The following is a 19,792-nucleotide window of genomic DNA, read 5'->3' as shown; positions in this document are numbered from 1 at the left end:
GGTCGTAACCCCATTGTTAAGTTGAGAATCATCTGTACATAGGACAATAAACAAATTATTGGCTGGTAGAAAAGATTTTAAAAAGTCTCCTTCTCTCATGAAGTAGATTACTTCATTATCTAGGAAGGACAATCCTATCTACTATCATTTCTACAAGCCAATTATTAAACTTAATATTTTAAAAACATGCCAGAATTTCCTTTATCCTTCTTTTGTGTGGGATGATTCTTTTATCGAGAAACGTAACTCTTTTATTTTTTGAGTTTACCATCTGAGATTTGAGTCTTGACTCGTACCATCATTCCTAACCTCCTATTTCTACTTGCACTCTCACAATTGCTTACATATTAATTTAAAACAAACAGAACTGCAGAAGCAGTACCACAAAATAATCAGGGCTGCAAAAGGGCTTCTATCCCCCCCGACACCAGTATCAAGAAGAGAAGTCTGCACAGAAGAGTAGAATCATCTTTTATATTTTATTTACAAGCCATTTTAATCATCTTTGTGTTATTTTCAAAATATGGACCTGTGGGCGTCCACTGCTTTACATGGCAAAAAAAAAAAATGCGAGATATACTGTCTAACTCACAGAAAATAATTAGCCTTCAGATTCCAAAAGGATAAATATTAGCAGACACGGGAAAGATACAGTAAAATAAATTATTGTTTTTATATTAAAACTATATATATTCTTTTATCAGAGAAATGTAACTCTTTTATTTTTTTGAGTTTACCATCTCAGACTTGAGTCTGTGACTCTTACCATCATTTCTAACCTCATATTTCTACTGGCACCCTCACAATTGCTTAAATATTAACTTCAAATAATCACAACTGCAGAAGCAGGACCAAAAAATAGTTAGGTCTGCGAAAGGGCTTAGACATTCCCCTACACACCAGTATCAAGTTTTCTATTAAAGTGTTTCTATTAAAACAATTATTTTATATTAAAATAATATAAAATTACTTTTTATATTGTTTTTATATTAGAAAGTTGTAATTATTCATTAGACAAATATTATTCACATTAGGAAACATTATTCATCACTACATCACAAATAACTGATGGATATTACTTTTTTCTAGCTCAGAACATAAAGAAACATCTGACCTAGGAACATAAAAGAAATATTTATTACAACTGCTTTACATTCAAACCTATTACTAAACAAAACATAGAATTCTCAATTTGCTTACGTCCACTCATGCAAAATACTTACACTGCTCTTGACGTCTTTCAGCTTTGGAAGAATGTCCAATCCAAAGCCATCCGCCTGTCCTCGAGTCTTATTTCCTCCATTCATGTAGTTGCCAAAGGCAAGAACCAAACCTAGAACCTGCATAACCCCTGGGCCATTTTTTAGTGTCTGTAAAACAGAATAACAACAATAAAAAAACAACTTTTATTTTATGAAAGGTTTTGTTTGAATCATCTCAAGTCGCTGCCAGCTATTTATACTGTATGAGTAGTTTTGGGTCACGACCAAGCTTTGTGATTTCTAATTACTAGTTATAGTTTAAGAAAAGTATCTTGAAAGTTGTTGCACCACTCACAAATATTCAGGTATGCCTTTGTAAGCTGAGAGATGCTATGCTAGGCCATTTCTATGATCTAATTTCTAGGAAAACAAATAACTCTGTATGAGAACTATTAAGGCTACATGGGAACTAAGGCTATATGAGAACAAAGAAGGCCAAATGAGAAGTATTACAAAATAATATCACCAACATTCTGCCATTGTCTTAATTGTGCCTCTGTGTGGAACAATACAAATTTTTGGCATCAGCAGAGGAACCCAAAAAGCAGTTACAGAGATTAACTTCTAAATTTAGGTTTACCCCTGAAGAGTTCACACTCATTTCTTTCAAAACACTGTTTCACTTGAATTTGCATGTCACGTCTTCTGAAAATGTGAGCCTGTAAAAACATCTTTTCACTTTTCAAAATCATTTGCCACAACTAGAACAAATGGTACTGATATTTGACAAATCATTTTAAATGTTAATACTGGTCATTTCTGCCAAGCATTTATTTTTTGTTTTCAGAATAACATTTATCTTCTATTGAGTCATATGGCTGTTCCTAAATTACTTGGCTGGAATAATTATTAACGATTTGTGGAGGGGTCCTTCCAGATAAAGAAAGAAAGTAAAGAAAATGCCTTCAAATTACATTTCTTTGGAAGTCGGATGTCTGAGAGGCCCATGAAAACTGAAAATTTTGTTTTGGCAAAAGGAGAAGGCAGAGAAGTTTCTGGAGGCCAACATGAACTGGCTGCATTCTAGCAATATGGCCCTGTAGCCCCAGGTGCCCATCAGAACATTTGCCTTGATCTTGAGGCTCAATCATAAAATGTTCCCTTTTGTGGGACTGCTATCCTTCAAATTTGGTGAGTACTTAGAGTAAATAAAAGAATGCTTTTTTGAAATATGAACATGACTGAGCACAATTAAATGAGACTGAAGTTCAGCTCTCTTTGGACCAGAACTCACCTCACACAATTTCTGTAGTAATTCCAGTTTGCGATGAATTGAGCAAATGTTTTCTGAAAACGTGGACTGGAACAGGATGCAAAAGACTCGCTCTGAAAAGTTGGGGATTAGTGACAGTTCATAAAGGAACCTAAGGAAATAAAGCCAAGTTAAGAAGAAAAATATAATTCACATTAACAGATGTTTATCCTCATCTCATTCATAACAAGTACGCACTGAAGACACTGCATTTGCATTTTCCAAACAAAATGGGCTGACCCACAGCCTGGATGCCCTCTACGTGGTTCTAAGGCATGCTTACTGTTCAGGTTTGTCCAGAGACTTGGCATTTTCCTTGTCTTTGGAAGATCGGCCATGCTTCTCTATTTTTTCAAGTTCGTCTGACTGTGCTCTCTAAAAAAAACAAAAACCAAACAATTTCTCAATGTCTGGCCAACTGAATCCCTTAAATAATCATCTAATTATTTCGATAAATTTAATGATCTGAATATAGTAAAATTGTCTATATTTTCATGTTTCTTAGCATTTGTCTGCAGTAAAGCTTGACTTAATTCATGAGGCATTTTAAAGCGTAAATACGGCCGGGTGCAGTGGCTCATGCCTGTAATCCCAGCACTTTGGGAGGCCGAGGCACGTGAATGACCTGAGGTCAGAAGATGAGGAGGACCAGCATGGCCAACATGGCGAAACCCCGTCTCTATCAAAGACACAAAAATGAGCCAGGCGTGATGGCGAGTGCCTGTAATTCCAGCTACTCAGGAGGCTGAGGCAGGAGAATTGCCTGAACCCAGGAGGTGGAGGTTGCAGTGAGTTGAGATTGTGCCACTGAACTCCAGCCTGGGTGACAGAGCGAGACTCTGCCTCAAAAAAATAAAAACATAAATAAAAAATAAAGTGTAAATATGTTTTATGCAAACCAGATTATCCCCAAATCTTCCAAATAATGTTATTGACTCTTAGTAATCTGAGAAACGTTTATTCATACAAGCATGCTTTAAAACAATCGTTTTCCTTTGTTATTTTGCTTGTTTATGAACACCAGCATTTCATTTTATAAAGTAGTATTTCTTATTCAGAAATCAATGAAGTTGAATTTGGAAATAATTTGATCATAAAGGTTTCATAGTATTTTTAAAGAAAAAAGTACTTATTTAACTATGGAAATCATTGTTTATTGCTTTTTATATATGGGGGAAAATACAATTAAATTATTTAAGTCATAGAACAAAAAAATGTTTTGATCCTTTTGCTGGATTTTCTTTCTTTCTTTCTTTCTTTTTTCTTTTTTTTGAGATGGAGTCTCGCTCTGTCACCCAGGCTGGAGTACAGTGGCACATCTGCTCACTGCAACCTCCATCTCCCAGGTTCAAGTGATTCTTCTGCTTCAGCCTCCTGAGTAGCTGGGATTACAGGTGCCTGCCACCACGCCTGTCTCAATTTTTGTATTTTTAGTAGAGACAGCGTTTCACCATGTTGGCTAGGCTGGTCTCGAACTCCTTACCTCAGGTGATCCACCCGTCTAGGCCTCCCAAACTGCTGGGAATACAGGCATGAGCCACTGCACCTGGCCTGGATTTTCTTTTTGATATAAAATGCCTCCATGCTTATTTTCTTCTTAAGTGTCTTCTTTCACCCTTTTAAAATCTCAAACTAAAAATTTGTCATTCTAAATGTGTTTCCTTATGAGAGAAGATCCTGTACATTTTTAATATTAATATTGGGTAGGAGATTTTACAGACTTCAAGAAGCACAAATCTGTCTTTATTTTACAGAGTATTTGGATTATTTTTATTTGCAGTCCTGTTAAAAGAGCCCAAATATCACATTTTCTAAATGCATTAAGAGTGGACCACCATATTATGATTTCTGAGTCCAGTCTTCAGAGGTTAAAATTCTTTCAATATTATTTTTGTTTAAACAGATAAACAGCTCGGCCCAGAACTGCTATAGGAGACAGCCTGATAGCTTTCAAGAGAATTGATAGATATGGCCTGAAAAGAGCTAGGTTCTGCTTTGTATTTACTGATTGTTTTGAAATGCAGGTTTTCAGTTGATAGGATTAACTAAGACTTGCTGCCTCAAAAGAAGCTTCTTTCAACGGGGAAGAACTGATGAGAGATCTGCTGGAGAAGTCGATCCTCCGAAGTTTCATAAATTTTGCATTTGGAATGCAATTCATCAAAAGGATACAAAGAAGTAAAGGAGGTATATTTTACCGCAAATATTCCAAGCTACTCCAAAAATTAAAACTCTTCTTCTAGAATTTCACTTGCACATTAATCTTACTTTTCTCCTCAGTTAATTGTGGCTTTGCTCAAGACTTTACTACTTGAGGAAATACTCCTTCATTCACTTGCCCGTTACCTATGAGAGTCAGCCTCACAAATAATATCTTAAGACCATGTAAAGCCATGTTACAAGACAGACTTAAAAATGACAGTATCCATCTTTCTGGCAAATGAGAGACTAGGGTAATATTCTAAAAGAACATGAAAGCTAAGAATACAGACAAGGCCAGGGTTGTTTTAAGACACACAAATCCACACCAAAGTATAACACATAAAGGTCTCCAATCCCTATAACCTCTTTATTCTTTTAAAGGAAAGAGTTTCTACCAAAGCAGGTGGTTAGTCAACTATCTCCAAGCCCAACCTCATTCTGTACCCAAAACCTCATTTAAAAAAAAAAATCCAGCTTGTTACAATTTGATGACATAATCAGGTTTCTTAGTTTGATTTTGTTTAAACACCTTAATATAGACTCAATCTAGCTGTTGAATAGACTCAACATGGGGTTCCATAACTAGAATCCTACACCATGGACCCAGTAAATTCCCTGGATCTTAAAACAAAAATAAATCAAAAGGCAGCTATAAGAGAAAAAAGATGGCTATGGTAAATCAGAGTAATAATTAAGGATACAAGAGAAGGATGAAATACATCAATGTCTTCAGAACAAAGTGACTTTCTATTAGTACTATAGAGGCACTCACCAAACTATTTAGCACATATAAATTATTAATTGCACAGTCCTTTATGTCCTACACTATATTAAACCATTTCTGCTCACTTCAGAAAGAAATAAAGCTGCCGTGGGCTGACAGTAAACTTTATGGCAAGTCGAGGGAACTGTCACTTTATGCCCTATAAACTCCTTTCTTGTTCTCTACAGATATGTGTACATGACACTATCTCTTCTAGTCTCTTTTTCCCTCTGGGGCTTAGTTAACTCCACACACACACAGTCAATTCTTGCTATTTGTGGACTGGGCACTGAATCAGCATATACTGAACCATTACGCCTGGAAAAAATACAGGACTCCTGTGAGCCTCTGGGGTCACAACATTTTCATGGACTGAACAATACATAGCATTGTTTGATGTTTAAAGACATTTAATAAATACCGTTGACTCATTAATACTCAAGGCCAGCAGCACCATAGCTCATGACTCAACACAACTTGTCCAGCACACAGATTTTTCCCCATAAGGTACCTCACAGCCCTCTTGTGCTCAGAAACACTAGTTAGTGCTTTAACACTGCTCTTGGGGCCATTTTAGACCGAAAAATCACTAACAAAAAGCACAACAGTACAAAAAACGTGGCACTAAATAGACTGCAAAAAGGATGCCTTACTGCCTGAGAGCTGGAAAAGAAAGCCAGAATGTTAGCTTGCTCGATTTCAGTTCGGAACATCTGTGCTGGGAGACCCCCAAATCTTTCACCACTCAGCACGTGTCGGCAAATAACTACAAAAGCCCTGTGCATGTCAATTTTGGAGTTAAAAATATATTTTAGCGACTAGGCAAGTTAGCAAATATAGATTTTGCAAATAATGAATTTCAACTCTGTATGTGTTTCTATGTTTATATACACACGTGCATTTATATGAGAGCGTCATTACAAGTATTCACTCATTTTTGTTTTGTTTTGTTTTGTTTTTGTTTTTGAGACAGAATCTCACTCTGTCACCCAGGCTGGAGTGCAGTGGTGTGATCTCTGCTCACTGCAACCTCCATCTCCCAGGTTCAAGTAATTCTCTGCCTCAGCCTCCCTCCCGAGTAGCTGGGATTACAGGTGCCCGCCACCATGCCCGGCTAATTTTTGTATTTTTAGTAGAGATGGGGTTTCTCCATGTTGGCCAGGCTGGTCTTCCTGAACTCCTCATCTCATGATCCACCCACCTCAGCCTCCCCAAGTGTAGGGATTACAGGCGTGAGCCACCAGCACCCAGCCTACACTCCTTTATTTTAACCTATTTTAGTTTTGGAGGAATATGGCCAAATGAAACCTGCCTTGAGCTCCCAAAGTGCTGGGATTACAGGCGTGAGCCACTGTGCCCAGCCTTAAACTACTTCTTATAGTACAGTTTGTTTGTATTTCAAAATAATCATAATTGCCAAGTACCAGTTTTACACTAATACCCTCTCCTGTTCAATCTGACAGTGCTCTGGAAAAGGTAACTTTACCAGAATAGTATATAAATCGATGGCAAATGAAAAATGACCCAGTTGAAATGTCCAAGTGGGGAGATCTCTAAAATGGCAGGAATGTAAACAGGCTTGGAATATGTGCATTCAGTTCATGGAATGAGTATCACTCCCTTGACCACAACTCACTGCTAAGGTAAGAAGGAAAACAAGGCTAGCAAATCCCAACTCTTGCCTTCAGGCAGTCGGGAAGCAGTGTGATGAGTGCTCCTTTAGTGGCGCTAAGTAATGGCAATGTGACAGTGAGGTTTGAGAAAAGTGGAACATTCGGACAATATCAAGGGCAAAAGACACGATCGGGCACCTGCTATCCGTAAGTCAGACATAAAGCGAACCCTGAGGACGAAGCTTCAGAGGAAAGACAGAAGTCAGCCAAGGACGGATCCTGGGGGAGGCTCACATAGCAAGAAACAGGCAGGCGGGGGAGGAAGAACAGGCAGGAGGATGAGAAGAAGCCAGCAGGGATGTGAGAGAAGAAGGCAGAGACAGGCAATGTAAGAAAGCAGACACTTTTATCCTCACAAATGAAACAATGAAAGGGAAGAACAAGGACACGGAGGATTCTGACATGCAAAGAATATTAGAAAGATCTTTCATGCGGATGTTCTCAACTTTGTGACTGAATTGGGAAGCCAGGTTACTGTCCCTAAATGCGGACAGTCAGATTGACGAGGATGACTCAGAGTGAAAAAGGTCAAAAGTCTGGGCCAGGTGCGTGGCTCACGTCTGGAATCCCAGCACTCTGGGAAGCCAAGGCAGGCAGATTGCCTGTGTTTAGGAGTTTGAGACTAGCCCGGCCAACACGGCAAAACCCCGTCTCTACTAAAAATACAAAAAATTAGCTGGGTGTGGTGGTGGGTGCCTGTAATCCCAGATACTTGGGAGGGTGAAGCACAAGAAATGCTTGAACTAAAAGGCAGAGGTTGCAGTGAGCTGAGATTGGACCACGGCACTAGCTGAGATTGGACCATGGCACTCCAGTGTGGCAAACACAGTGAGACTCTGTTAAAAGAAAGGAAAAAGAAGGAAGGGAAAGGGAAGGGGAAGGGGAAGGAAGGAGGGGGAGGGGAGGGGGAAGGGAAAGGAAGGAAGGGGAGGGGAAGGGAAGGGTGGGGAAGGGAGAGGAGGAGGGGAGGGGGGAGGGGAGGGGGGAGGGAGGGGAGGGGGAGGTGAGGATGGAAGAGAAGAGGAGAAGAAAGAAGGGAAGGAAGGAAAGGAAGAGAAAAGCAAAGAAAATGAAAGGAAAGAAAGAGAGAAGAAAAGGAAGAAGGAAGGAAGGGAGGGAGGGAGGGAAAGAAGGAGAAAAAAGAGAAGAAAAGAAAAGATCTGAAGAGTCAATATGTGAGGAATGCAAACAAGGGGAGAGAAGAAAAGGAACCAAAATTCAGGAGTGATGAACTAGCCAAGGTCAGTAAAGAGGAGGGGGTTCTTGGGGATGGCAGAAGATCGGGAAGAGAAATCAAGTTATGATGAAATGAACTTGAGGTACAATGAACATAAAGGACAGGTTTAGAGAAGTTATGACACAGACAAAAAAATTAGCCTCCTAAGTATCTTGCAAAGGATAAATGCCAACATGCTTGCCATGGTACACCCAGGGGTCCACGGTTCAGCTTCACTGTTTCCCTGGTCTGTGTGTGCCAGCCGCAAGCCCTCCCTCCTGGTGACACAGCACGCTAGCTCTTTCCACCCCACCACAGCACCCTTCCACGTGTGGCTTCCTCGGTCTGAGAGGCTCTTATTTATTACAGGCTCAGTCACTTCACGGGGATTGTTTCCTGACGAAAGACCCTTTTCCAACTACTTTTCCTCTCTAGCAGACTTCTACTGTAGTTTTATTTATTTTTGTGAATTTCTGATTTATATCTTCCACACAGAGACTGAAGTTCTGTGAGGACACGGACAATATCTGTCTTTTTCTTGTCTCTAAATCTTCTATCATAGTAAAGCCTGAGTGTTGGCATTCCTGGCAAAAAAGAGACAAATTCCTTTGCTTGGACACTTTCAGCAAGCACTGAATTAGTGTAGTATCATAGAATCATAAAAATCTCAGGGGTGGAAGAAGCACAGGCCATGTACTACAGCAGTTCTCAAGCCTTTTAGACCCACAGCGCCAAGGAGCTTTAGTTTTTGAGGATTGCAGAGGGTATCCAAACTTACTATGGTTCTATTTATGATTTTTTTTAACCATAAAGAGTTGGGGTGGGAAAAGCAATAGACTTTCTGTAGAAACCATATTTTGAATTTTGACTTAAAATTTTTTATTAACTTTATATAAAACTGGCTTTTTGTTACATGATTTTGCCCAACTGTAGGCCATGTAAGTGATCTGAACATCATTAAGGCTGGGTAGGGTAAGCTATGATATTTGATAGATAGGCCAGGTGTATTAAATGTACTTAAGGATATTTTCAACTTATAATGGCTTTACTGGGACGTAACCTCATCATAAGTTGAGAAGCATCTGTATACATACTGATATTTACCATATTAGATTAAATCAAGAAGTATTTCAAATATTCAATCAAAATTACAAAAATCCATTAATGTAAACATTTTTTCTTTTAAATTAGAGGAGTTGCATGTTTTATGTTTTTGAAGTTCTGTTTATTGTCTAGCTTATAGCTGGAATCTATATCTGCTTTCGCATTCAATCCATTGTGATTTGTCATTTTGGATGAAGTAAAGGAAAAGAATCTAGCTTCATGCAGATAAGTAGTTGGAAAAGTGAGGAATATTTTAACAGCGTTTTCAGGTAAGTGTAGATAATCTTTAGTACCACACTAAGTTAGTGAAAACCGTATCAGTTTACTTTTTAATTATGTTACATAAAAATTTATTGTTGTGACTTGCAATGACAATGGTCATTTAAAAATTAAAAAATTATTGATTCACTGATTTACACAGAGCTTCCAAATACTGGCATATATCATGCGAGTACTAAGAATAAAGTCAATTCTTTAAAAAGATCATATGCAAACCTGTCAGAGAAAACAGTCTTTAAGTATAGGTGAAACTTTCAAGCTCATGTTGGCAGGTAAAAGACTTCCAGAATTCTAATTTTTGCTTTAGAGCTTGGATTTTATCATTGGCCACTAATACTGTGAGTGGTTTTCCCTGAAGTTAACTGACTTTGTTCATTTTCAAGAAAATGTCTAGCAAATATCAAGGTATGAATAACCACAGTTTGCAGTCTAGTTTTCAAATAGAAGTGGAGTGCAATGAGAAAAAAAAAGTTCAATTCACAATTTAAATAATCACATAAGTATTTTTTTATCAAAATAACTATATACTTTGCTATGCAGTAGACTTTATATTTACTTCTCACCTCATCACACAGAATATTAAGACACATATTAAATTGCCATGTTTTAATAAAAGAGTTCATTTTTATTGCTCTATCAGAGCAATAAAAAATGACTTTTTCCCCCTGTGAGAGTACAACAGTGAATTACACTAACAACTTAGCTTGGTGTTACTGCCTTGATTCTTGCTGAGGCGCCAGTGTTTTTACCTACCACTGCTTTTGCATAATCAGCACAACTGTTTACACTGTCAAGGAGGTAAATACCATCTTAGTGTTATCAGGAAAATGGTTTTGACCTTGCAGATCCCCTCAAAAAGAATGGCAGGAATTGGGCATCTGTGGAGCAGACACTGTGAACTAATGTTTGGTAAAACCTTCCTATCTAGTTGATTGTTAAATTCTCTTCAACCACCCGCTTCCAAAGGAAAGAAAGAAGGAAGAAAGGAAGGAAAAGAAGCAAAGCAGAAAGAAAGAAGGAAGGAAGGAAGGAAAAGAAAGAAAGAAAGAAAGAAAGAGGAAAGAAGGAAATGAAGGAGAAGAAAAGAAAAAGAAAGAAAGAAAAAGGAAGAAAGAAAGAAAGAGAGAGGGAGGGGGGGAGGGAAAAGACAAAAGGAAAGAACGTAAGCACTTTTAGTGACAAAATTCATTGTCTTCCTAAACTGGTTATCACATCTTTAAATAACAGTGTTCAGAAACACCGAAAATAGGGTCTACTTCATACTAAACAAAACATTTCCTCTACTTTTAGCTATTGATCCCAGGTCCACTCTCTAGGGTCATTTTGAAATCTTTCAGGTATGTGAGGAAGCTACAACTTTCCTCTTTTGTCTTCTGTGCTAAGTACCTGGTTCTTTACAATTTACATGGCACAAATGTGAGCCATTTATTCCAACAGGCTCTTTCTTCCTTAGGGCCAAATACATAAGCAAAGTGGCTACACACTTACCCATTAATTAATCACATAAAAGAATATCCAGGTTCCAAACCTGCAACTAACAAACAAACCTTCTCCCAGTCTTTTTCACTTCCATTAGGGAGAGTCCCTTCCAAGACAACTTCGTTTCCATCTACGAAAACCATCTTTTTGCTACTTCCTTTCACCCCTTCCCACTCTCACCCTGATCATTTGCAGATCTGTAACAGAATATTCCTTTCTCAATATTTACTGTGTCTGCCTATAAGTGAAACAGACCCCAGGTGCAGCTAACCTGGATGCTTTCCCCAGTCACCACTAGCCAGTACAGATTCAGACTTCCAGATGTCATCGCAGATTTCACCAACTGCTTTAACCTCCACCACCCAGACCCATATGCCTTCTGCAACTGAATTGTACTATTTCAACTCCTGGGGGGAAAAATTAATTCTATAGACAGGAAGACATTTTATTTGTTGGGGAGGGGAAAAAGGTGGATCCTGTTATTGAATCGATATCCATGTCTGCTGAGTTTATGAATGGTGCTAAGCAACTCTTTCTCAAATGTTGAAACAGGCTCATTCTTCCTTATGGCCAACTACCTGAAAAAAGGGGCTCCACACTTACACATTAATTAATCACATAAAAGAATTTCCAGGTCCTAGGGCCAGGCGCAGTGGCTCATGTCTGTAATCCCAGCACTTTGGGAGGCCAAGGCAGGTGGATCACGCAGTCAGAAGATCGAGACCATCCTGGCTAATGCAGTGAAACCCTGCCTCTACTAAAAGTACAAAACATTAGCCGAGTGTGGAGGCACGTGCCTGTAATCTCAGCTACTCAAGAGGCTGAGGCAGGAGAACAGCTTGAACCCGAGAGGGCAGAGGTTTCAGTGAACATCGCACCATTGTACTCCAGCCTGGGCGACAGAGGAAGACTCCGTCTCAAAAAAGAAAAAAAAAAAAAAATTCCAGGTTCTAAATATTCAACTAAAAAACCTTCCCTCTCCCAGTCTTTTTCACTTCTATTAGGAAAGCTCCTTCTAAGATGACATCGTTCCAGTATACAAGAACTATTTAAGTTAGTGTTCTCTGGAACACTAACTTAAACTAAGCACCTTAGATAAAAGATATTTAAAAATCAAGTCGGGTTTTCTTCCCCTAAACCTTCAGGGATCCTCATTCCAGTAAACTGGAAAACTAGTCACCCATCCAGAGAGCTGGGGTTATCCTAAACATCTACCCATATTTCACTTCGACATCCAATGAGTCACTGAGTCTCAGGCTCACCTCCACTGCCATTGTCCTTGTCCAAAGTCCTGCCATGTCTCAACTCAGCTACTCCAATATCCTGATTGGCCTCCCTCAAATCATCCCTGGCTCTCTTCAATACATGTTCTATGAAGTACTTGACGTGACTGTTTTTAGAAGATGCAAATCAGAGCATGTATATCCTACTCAAAGCTTTTTAATGATTAACCATTATTTTTAGAATAATACCTGGACGTAATGGTACAAACGAACACAGGGAAGCAATGCAGGATGAAAAGAAGGTAGACCAGCCAAGGACCTCACAACGTAATTAACAGCACGGTGATGAAGTTCCTGAGTTTTCTATTTTCTTTCCATTTATCCCAGGTGGGGGTGCTAGAGAAGCTCAGAATCTGGAACCACCATCAAGAAAAAAAAAAAAAAAAAAAGAAAGAAAAAGGAAAGCCTGCTTCCTTCCTCCCACCAAAGGACTAGGAAAAAGGTGGTCTGGCAGAGCAAAAAACCTTTCTCTTAATACCTTCCCTATGCCAAACACCGAACGAAGAACTGTTCCACTGAGGTGTTACTGCGGCCACGTGAAGAGCTGAACTGTCACTCCAGCAGCTATTAGGTGGGGGTAAGCGGGTATGAGGCAGTGCTACTTAATACAATGCCTGCTCCAACTTCCCATCAACCTGGCATCTGGGGGCCCAGTGGGCAGCCAGACTTTCACCTCCACCCAGTGGCAACAGACAGAAAGAGGTGATTTGAGGTGGTGCACATGAGCAACTTAATCTAATTAGAAAATGGGAAAAAGATATAAACAGACACATCGCCAAAGAGAAGACATGGGTGACAAGTTAGCATATGAAATGATGTTCAACATCATTTGCCATTAGGGAAATGCAAATTAAAATCATGATGGACTATCACTATCAGTCCATTATAACAGCTAGAATAAAAGCCAGTCACAATACCACGGGAGCATCAAAACTGGATCTCTCATATATTGCTGTTGAGAATGTAAAATGGTACTGCTATTCTGGAAAACAGTTTGTCAGTTTCTTGAAACATTAAATATACACAACTTCCAACACAATAATGGCAGTCCTGGGCATTTATCACAAATAAAACCTAAGTCCACATGGAAAAAAAATTACGTACATAAATGTTCATAACAGTTTTACGTGTAATACACGAACACTCAAAACACCCCAAATTAAACAAACGTTAGTTTGTTCATACCATGAAGTACTACTCGACAATAAAATGAGATGAACTACTGATGCACTCAATACTTCAGTGGATCTCATGGAAATTATACTGAGTGGAAAAAAGCTAATCTTAAAAGGTAATATACCATATGATTCCATTCATATCACATTCCCCAAATCATAAAATGATAGGGATGGAAACAGATTATTGACTACCAGGGTTTAGGGAGGAAGAAAAGAATGGAGTAATTAAAAGGGGGTGGCACAAAGGATCGTTTGGGTGGTGGAATCATTCTACATCTTGACTGTGCTGATAGCTACATAAATCGATACGTGATAAAAGTACAGAGAATGATATACACACACGTGTGTACATGCAAGCCTACACCCACTAGGAGTGCATGCAAAACTGGTGAAATCTAAGAAAGGTCCATGGATCATACCAATGTAAATTTCCAGGTTTTGATGTTATACTATAGTTTCATAAGATGTTATCATTGGGGAAACCTGGGTATATGGGACACAGTGTACTATTTTTACAAAGTCCTCTGACTCTATAATGATTCTAAAATAAAAACTTGAAAGAAAAAAAAAATGACCCATTGATCATCCATTCCATTTTGTCCTCAAATCTGTTCATTATTTTGAACATCCAATCCTGTCTGTGGTGATCCAGTCCAAACACCCAAGAAAGAAGCCGGCTTACGGTCTCCTCTCTCCCACATCCCGTTAGCAACATTTTCTGTTGAGTCTTCGCCCGAAAAAAGTCTCAGAAACCCAGACTTCTCCCTCTCACTCGCACTGCTACCCCAAAGCGACCCGTATACACTCATCCCTGCCAGTCTCAATCCCTGCCCCTCCTCCAACTCCCATTTCCCTATGCACTACTTTCTAGCAACACAAAATTCTTTGCCTAAAACACATTATAGATTACACATCCATGCCTTTGATCATACTGCTCCACCTGCTGGGACTTTATCTCTTCTCTGTAGCATATTACTGACCAACACTTAAGAATAATCCCAGAAACTGCCTCTCTATGAACATCCTTTTACCTCCCCCAAGACTAAATCCTTCTTGCCCTTTCAGCAACTGTCCCAGTCTTTCCAAAGAACTCTATCTAGCCCTTAAGAACATTAGACTGTAATTATTTGGTTTCATGTTTGTCACCAACATTATATCCAAAGCTCTTTAAAGAGGTGAATATAGTATTCATTTTTATAATACCAACAAGGCACACAGTACACACACTCTAAATATTTATTGGAGGGGAAAAAATCTGATGGTTAGGTTCTCTCATTTTATTTGAGTACGTAAAAATCTAAACATATGTTATGCATGAAATGGCCTTTTTTTGTGTGTCGGACTGGGGACTTCCAAGCACATTTAAGAAAAAATATTTTTGCATTATTAAAGGGCCACTTAAATACGTTTTTACACATACCACATTCAAGAGTTTATGGGTGGTCTACATACTACTTGTTGATCTCATCTAATCTTGAAAACTAGCTTTTCAAGAGATATACTTTCTATGGTCCATCAGCTCACATACTACAGCTCCACAGATCTTTTTTCTCCAGGTTACATTAAATAATTTTAATATTATCAAATGCCAAAAGTTGAGGAGAACTTTCAAAAGAATGATCAAATATACCACAGCAACCTAAAGTTGTATGTTCAATGGCTGAACAGCTCTTCAGGGACCTGAAAGTCTTGAACACTTGCATGTTGGCAAACGTGAGAAAACAAGAAATTCAGAGCCAAATACTCATGTAATAGCATCTGGAATCACTCAAGTCCCTAAATAAGTTAAGTGAAGAAAAACATGATAGGACTTCTACATCCTTTTTAAGAGAGCTGACTATTTATTCCTTTAATAAATTTATTGCCTAGTTAAATTTCAGTTGTTGCAATCATGGGCAGTAAGAAGAGGAGGTTGATGACCCTATCAAACATAATACATCAAAACCATCAAACGTTTTCACTGTTCATGCATAATTTTAAGTTAGGACCCAGCTTTAGTAATAACCCAGGTTTTTAGGAGGAATGAGAACAATTATGTTTGCTACCATTCAAAAACCTCTACCTTATATGACCATACAGGACAAACCTGAAAGTCTTATACGTAAACTACACTATGCTTAGTCTTAAGGACATTCCTGTAACATCAGCAGAATAGAGGAATTTAAAGACAGTCTAGAGAACATTTATGGCATCAGGTTGGCAAAATTTACTGGGGTTGCTAGCCAACTGCACCATTTCCCTAATGCTTGCCTGCCATCAAGGAAAATTACTGGAAAATGTTTACTCTATGTGTGTCAGAAGAAATTGTCCTCCCAGAAAGGCTGAATAGTTATTAAAGAATGAATGTGCAGGAAACACTTTCTGTACTCCACTAAGCTAAAAGGTGCATTAACGTTCTCAAAGAGAAAAATGAGGCACACGGCAGAAGAATAGACTTCATGCAAAAACAATGGCTGGGAGAGGCAGACGAGAAACTTACAAACAATTCAACATCACACACAAGGATGTGCAATTCATGTTCTTCTGAGGGATGACCTCTTGAGAAACCAAAAGAAGTCATAATAAAAGGAGAAGCAAACAAGTGTTTCCATTATCGAACAGGTTTACATTTAGAGCTAAAAGCATGAGGAAAAACAGCAGCAAGGATCAAAGCTAGGATTAAACCAACATGAAAGTAGTCCAAATTTTTGATATTTATTAAGGATTTATTCTGCAGCTATTTTTATAAAGAATTTGAGGACAACAGTAATAGCGATCTGTTTGCTTCTCCTCTTCCCTCTCTCTTTTTACATAGAAGAAAGTTGGAATATTTTTTCATTTCAGGTCCGTATATATTGAAGACAGGCCCGTGATTTAAAACAGGTCAGTAGTTGAACCTAGCATTTCTCAGGGAAGCGTGAAACTGGCAGACAAAATACAGCGACCCTCCCCTCTCTCTCATTTCCATTCAAGCAGTATTTGTGCTCCTCACTACAGATGGATGCCACATTTCCCCTCCCCAAACACCACAGTCTTTATGATCTACCCCCACTCTTTAAAGGTTCGTACTTAAAGTGCCTCATGATGTGTTTTCTGTTAAACTACTATTCATAGAATGTTAGCAGTTGAATCCTCGTATGATAATTAAAATTGTATGCATATTGTAGCTGCCCAAAAACATTACATTTTCCTTGCAGAGGAGAGTAATAGACACCCAGCATCTTCCTTGGTAGTTTTCTATGTACAAAAGCATAATTTGAAAGAAAACATGTACACATAAAGTATTTTTCAGGATGTTAATACACACTATTATTTCTTTTTTCTTTTTCTTTGAAATGGAGTCTCGCTCTGTCCCCCAGGCTGGAGTGCAGTGGCTCAATTTCAGCTCACTTCAACCTCCACCCTCCTGGGTTCAAGCAGTTCTCCTGCCTCAGCCTTCTTAGTAGCTGGATCTATAGGCACACATCAAGTACCCAGCTAATTTTTGTATTTGTATTTTTAGTAGAGACGGGGTTTCACCATGTTGGCCAGGCTGGTCTCGAACTCTTGATCTCAAGTGATCCACCTACCTCGGCCTCCCAAAGTGCTGTGATTACAGGTGTGAGCCACTGTGCCCAGCCAATATACACTATTTTATATGTATTATTTTAATATTTAATTAAATACATTATATCATATTTATTATTATTTATATACTTTAAGTTTTGGGATACATGTGCAGAACATGCAGGTTTGTCACACAGGCATACACGTGCCTTGGTGGTTTGCGGCATCCATCAACCCAGCATCTACATTAGGCATTTCTGCTAATGCTATCCCTCCCCTAGCCCCCTACATATATATATATATATATATATATATATTTTTTTTTTTTTTTTTTTTTTTTTTTTGAGATGGAGTTTCGCTCTTGTTACCCAGGCTGGAGTGCAATGGCGTGATCTCCGCTCACCGCAACCTCTGCCTCCTGGGTTCAAGCAATTCTCCTGCCTCAGCCTCCTGAGTAGCTGGGATCACAGGCACGTGCCACCATGCCCAGCTAATTTTTTGTATTTTTAGTAGAGATGGGGTTTCGCCATGTTGACCAGGATGGTCTCGATCTCTTGACCTCGTGATCCACCCACCTCGGCCTCCCAAAGTGCTGGGATTACAGGCTTGAGCCACCATGCCCGGCCCTACTTATATTTTAATGTACATAGAGCTGTCCAGGAATGAAGCCATGTTTCAGTATCTAAGAAAAACTATACTTCAAATTTACTAACTGTTAACTATTTTGGAAAATCTTATTAGTGGCGATAAAACCATTGTTAGATATGGTATTCAAGGAGATTATAAATACTTAACAAATAACTTTCTGCTTCTTTACATCTTCTGGTTCAATCATACATAAGATTTTACATGATTAAATGCATCATATAATATACATTACTGCACTAAACTTTGTTAAGTGTAGACATTAGATGACTTAAGTTATGTATATAGATCGTATTATCCATAAATTTCTTTTCAGAATAGTGAAAAGGGCATTATGCATATTTGTTAGAAAAAGGGAGCATCGGTGGTTCCCACCTGGATGGGAGAAAAAGGAAGCATCGGATGGGTAGAATGGAGAACTAATGATCTGCTCTAACAATACCCATCCAGGATGACTCATCTTTTTGTAGACAGCTTACTTAGTAAAGACCACCCAAAAGAAAGGATAAGTGGTAACTGGTAATCTGAAAAGCAAATGTTGCAATATGAAGTGACATAGCAAATTCCAAGGGATTAATTTCTGTATTGAGTCTTGTACTTTAGAACAAGATGTGTGGGTGGCTGAGGAGAAGTAAAAGGTCAGGAACAGGAAGAAGTGCTGTGGAATTCTAAAAATAATCTCTTAAGACTTCTGCATTGACATATAAGGAAGACATTAATCTTGATGTGCAAATTGGTAAGTATGGAGGTAAACGGTGCGGGGCATCAATCCAGTGAGTTCAACAAGTGCATTTTACTTGGGGTAACAGATTCCATAATACATTGTTACAGACTCTGCTTTCTGTTACAATGACCAAGAAAGCATTAGTCTTTATTTCAAATGTAAAAGTAAACACTGATAATCAAATTTACTATTTGGAACATCTGATCACAATATTACTCTTTCTTCCAAGAAACAATGCCGTCATGAAAATCATGATCAAAGCCCTGGTATTTTAAAAGAAATTCTATTTAAGAGAACTTGTCAAGGGTAGTGTACTAACTGCCATAAACAATTATTTGCATTCATTTGGTACATGTTTTTTGTAGTGGTTACTATGTGCCAAGGAGATAACAGTGCTAAGGAAAAACAATGATACTTTCATCAGATCAGAGAGAATGGGAGTAAAAACATGTGAGCATGTGGAGAATGTCGGGTTTACAAGTATTCTAAAGATGAGGAGCATGTTGCTGTATGAGCCTGAAATGGAAGGATTTGATACAAAGAATTCCCAAGGAAGAAAATAGTGAGAACTGAAGATTCAGGAGACTTTTTTTTTTTTTTTTTTTTTTTTTGAGACAGAGTTTCACTCTTGTTACCCAGGCTGGAGTGCAATGGCGCGATCTCGGCTCACTGCAACCTCCGCCTCCTGGGTTCAAGCAATTTTCCTGCCTCAGCCTCCCAAGTAGCTGGGACTACAGGCACGCACCACCATGCCCAGCTAATTTTTGTATTTTTAGTAGAGACAGGGTTTCACCTTGTTGACCAGGATGGTCACGATCTGTTGACCTTGTGATCTACCCGCCTTGTCCTCCCAAAGTGCTGCTAGAAGGAGATGGTAAGTGGAAATCTCCTGTCTGAATGAGCACCCGTGAATGCTGGTAGGATCTGCATGGTTCTGAGGAACAAAGAGGAGGGCTACAAATGGTAAAGGGACAGACCATGCAAAGTTAAAAACAAATGGGAAAGGGAAATGCTCAGAGAACCTACCTACCTGCAAAAAGGAAATGGCCATAAATTTCACAATGTGAACGTGAAACTGCTCACTATTCTACAATGTCAGTCTTTTGGATGCCAACTAATAAAATAAAAATATCATATTAAAATAGGAGAAAGCCAGCATGGAGATGCATTCTGTAGTTCCAGCTATTTGAGAGTGCGAGGCAAGAGG

The 19,792-nt window shown here is 38.8% G+C and overlaps 1 protein-coding gene across 1 annotated transcript in view; it reads right to left on the bottom strand.

Moving 5' to 3' along the window:
* FMN2 (formin 2) overlaps nucleotides 1-19,792 on the bottom strand; it is a 381,705-nt gene that overhangs the window by 144,468 nt on the left and 217,445 nt on the right. Inside the window, exons 9-11 of the mRNA XM_039464306.2 lie at nucleotides 2,798-2,889; nucleotides 2,497-2,626; nucleotides 1,224-1,370 (exon numbers count right to left, since the gene is read on the bottom strand). Of these exons, the coding sequence (XP_039320240.2) occupies nucleotides 1,224-1,370; nucleotides 2,497-2,626; nucleotides 2,798-2,889 (369 nt within the window). The remainder of the gene's footprint in view (nucleotides 1-1,223; nucleotides 1,371-2,496; nucleotides 2,627-2,797; nucleotides 2,890-19,792) is intronic.

Source organism: Saimiri boliviensis, chromosome 14, assembly GCF_048565385.1.
Source record: "Saimiri boliviensis isolate mSaiBol1 chromosome 14, mSaiBol1.pri, whole genome shotgun sequence".
Taxonomy (NCBI): Eukaryota; Metazoa; Chordata; class Mammalia; order Primates; family Cebidae; genus Saimiri; species Saimiri boliviensis.
This window is presented reverse-complemented; position numbering and strand designations above follow the sequence as displayed.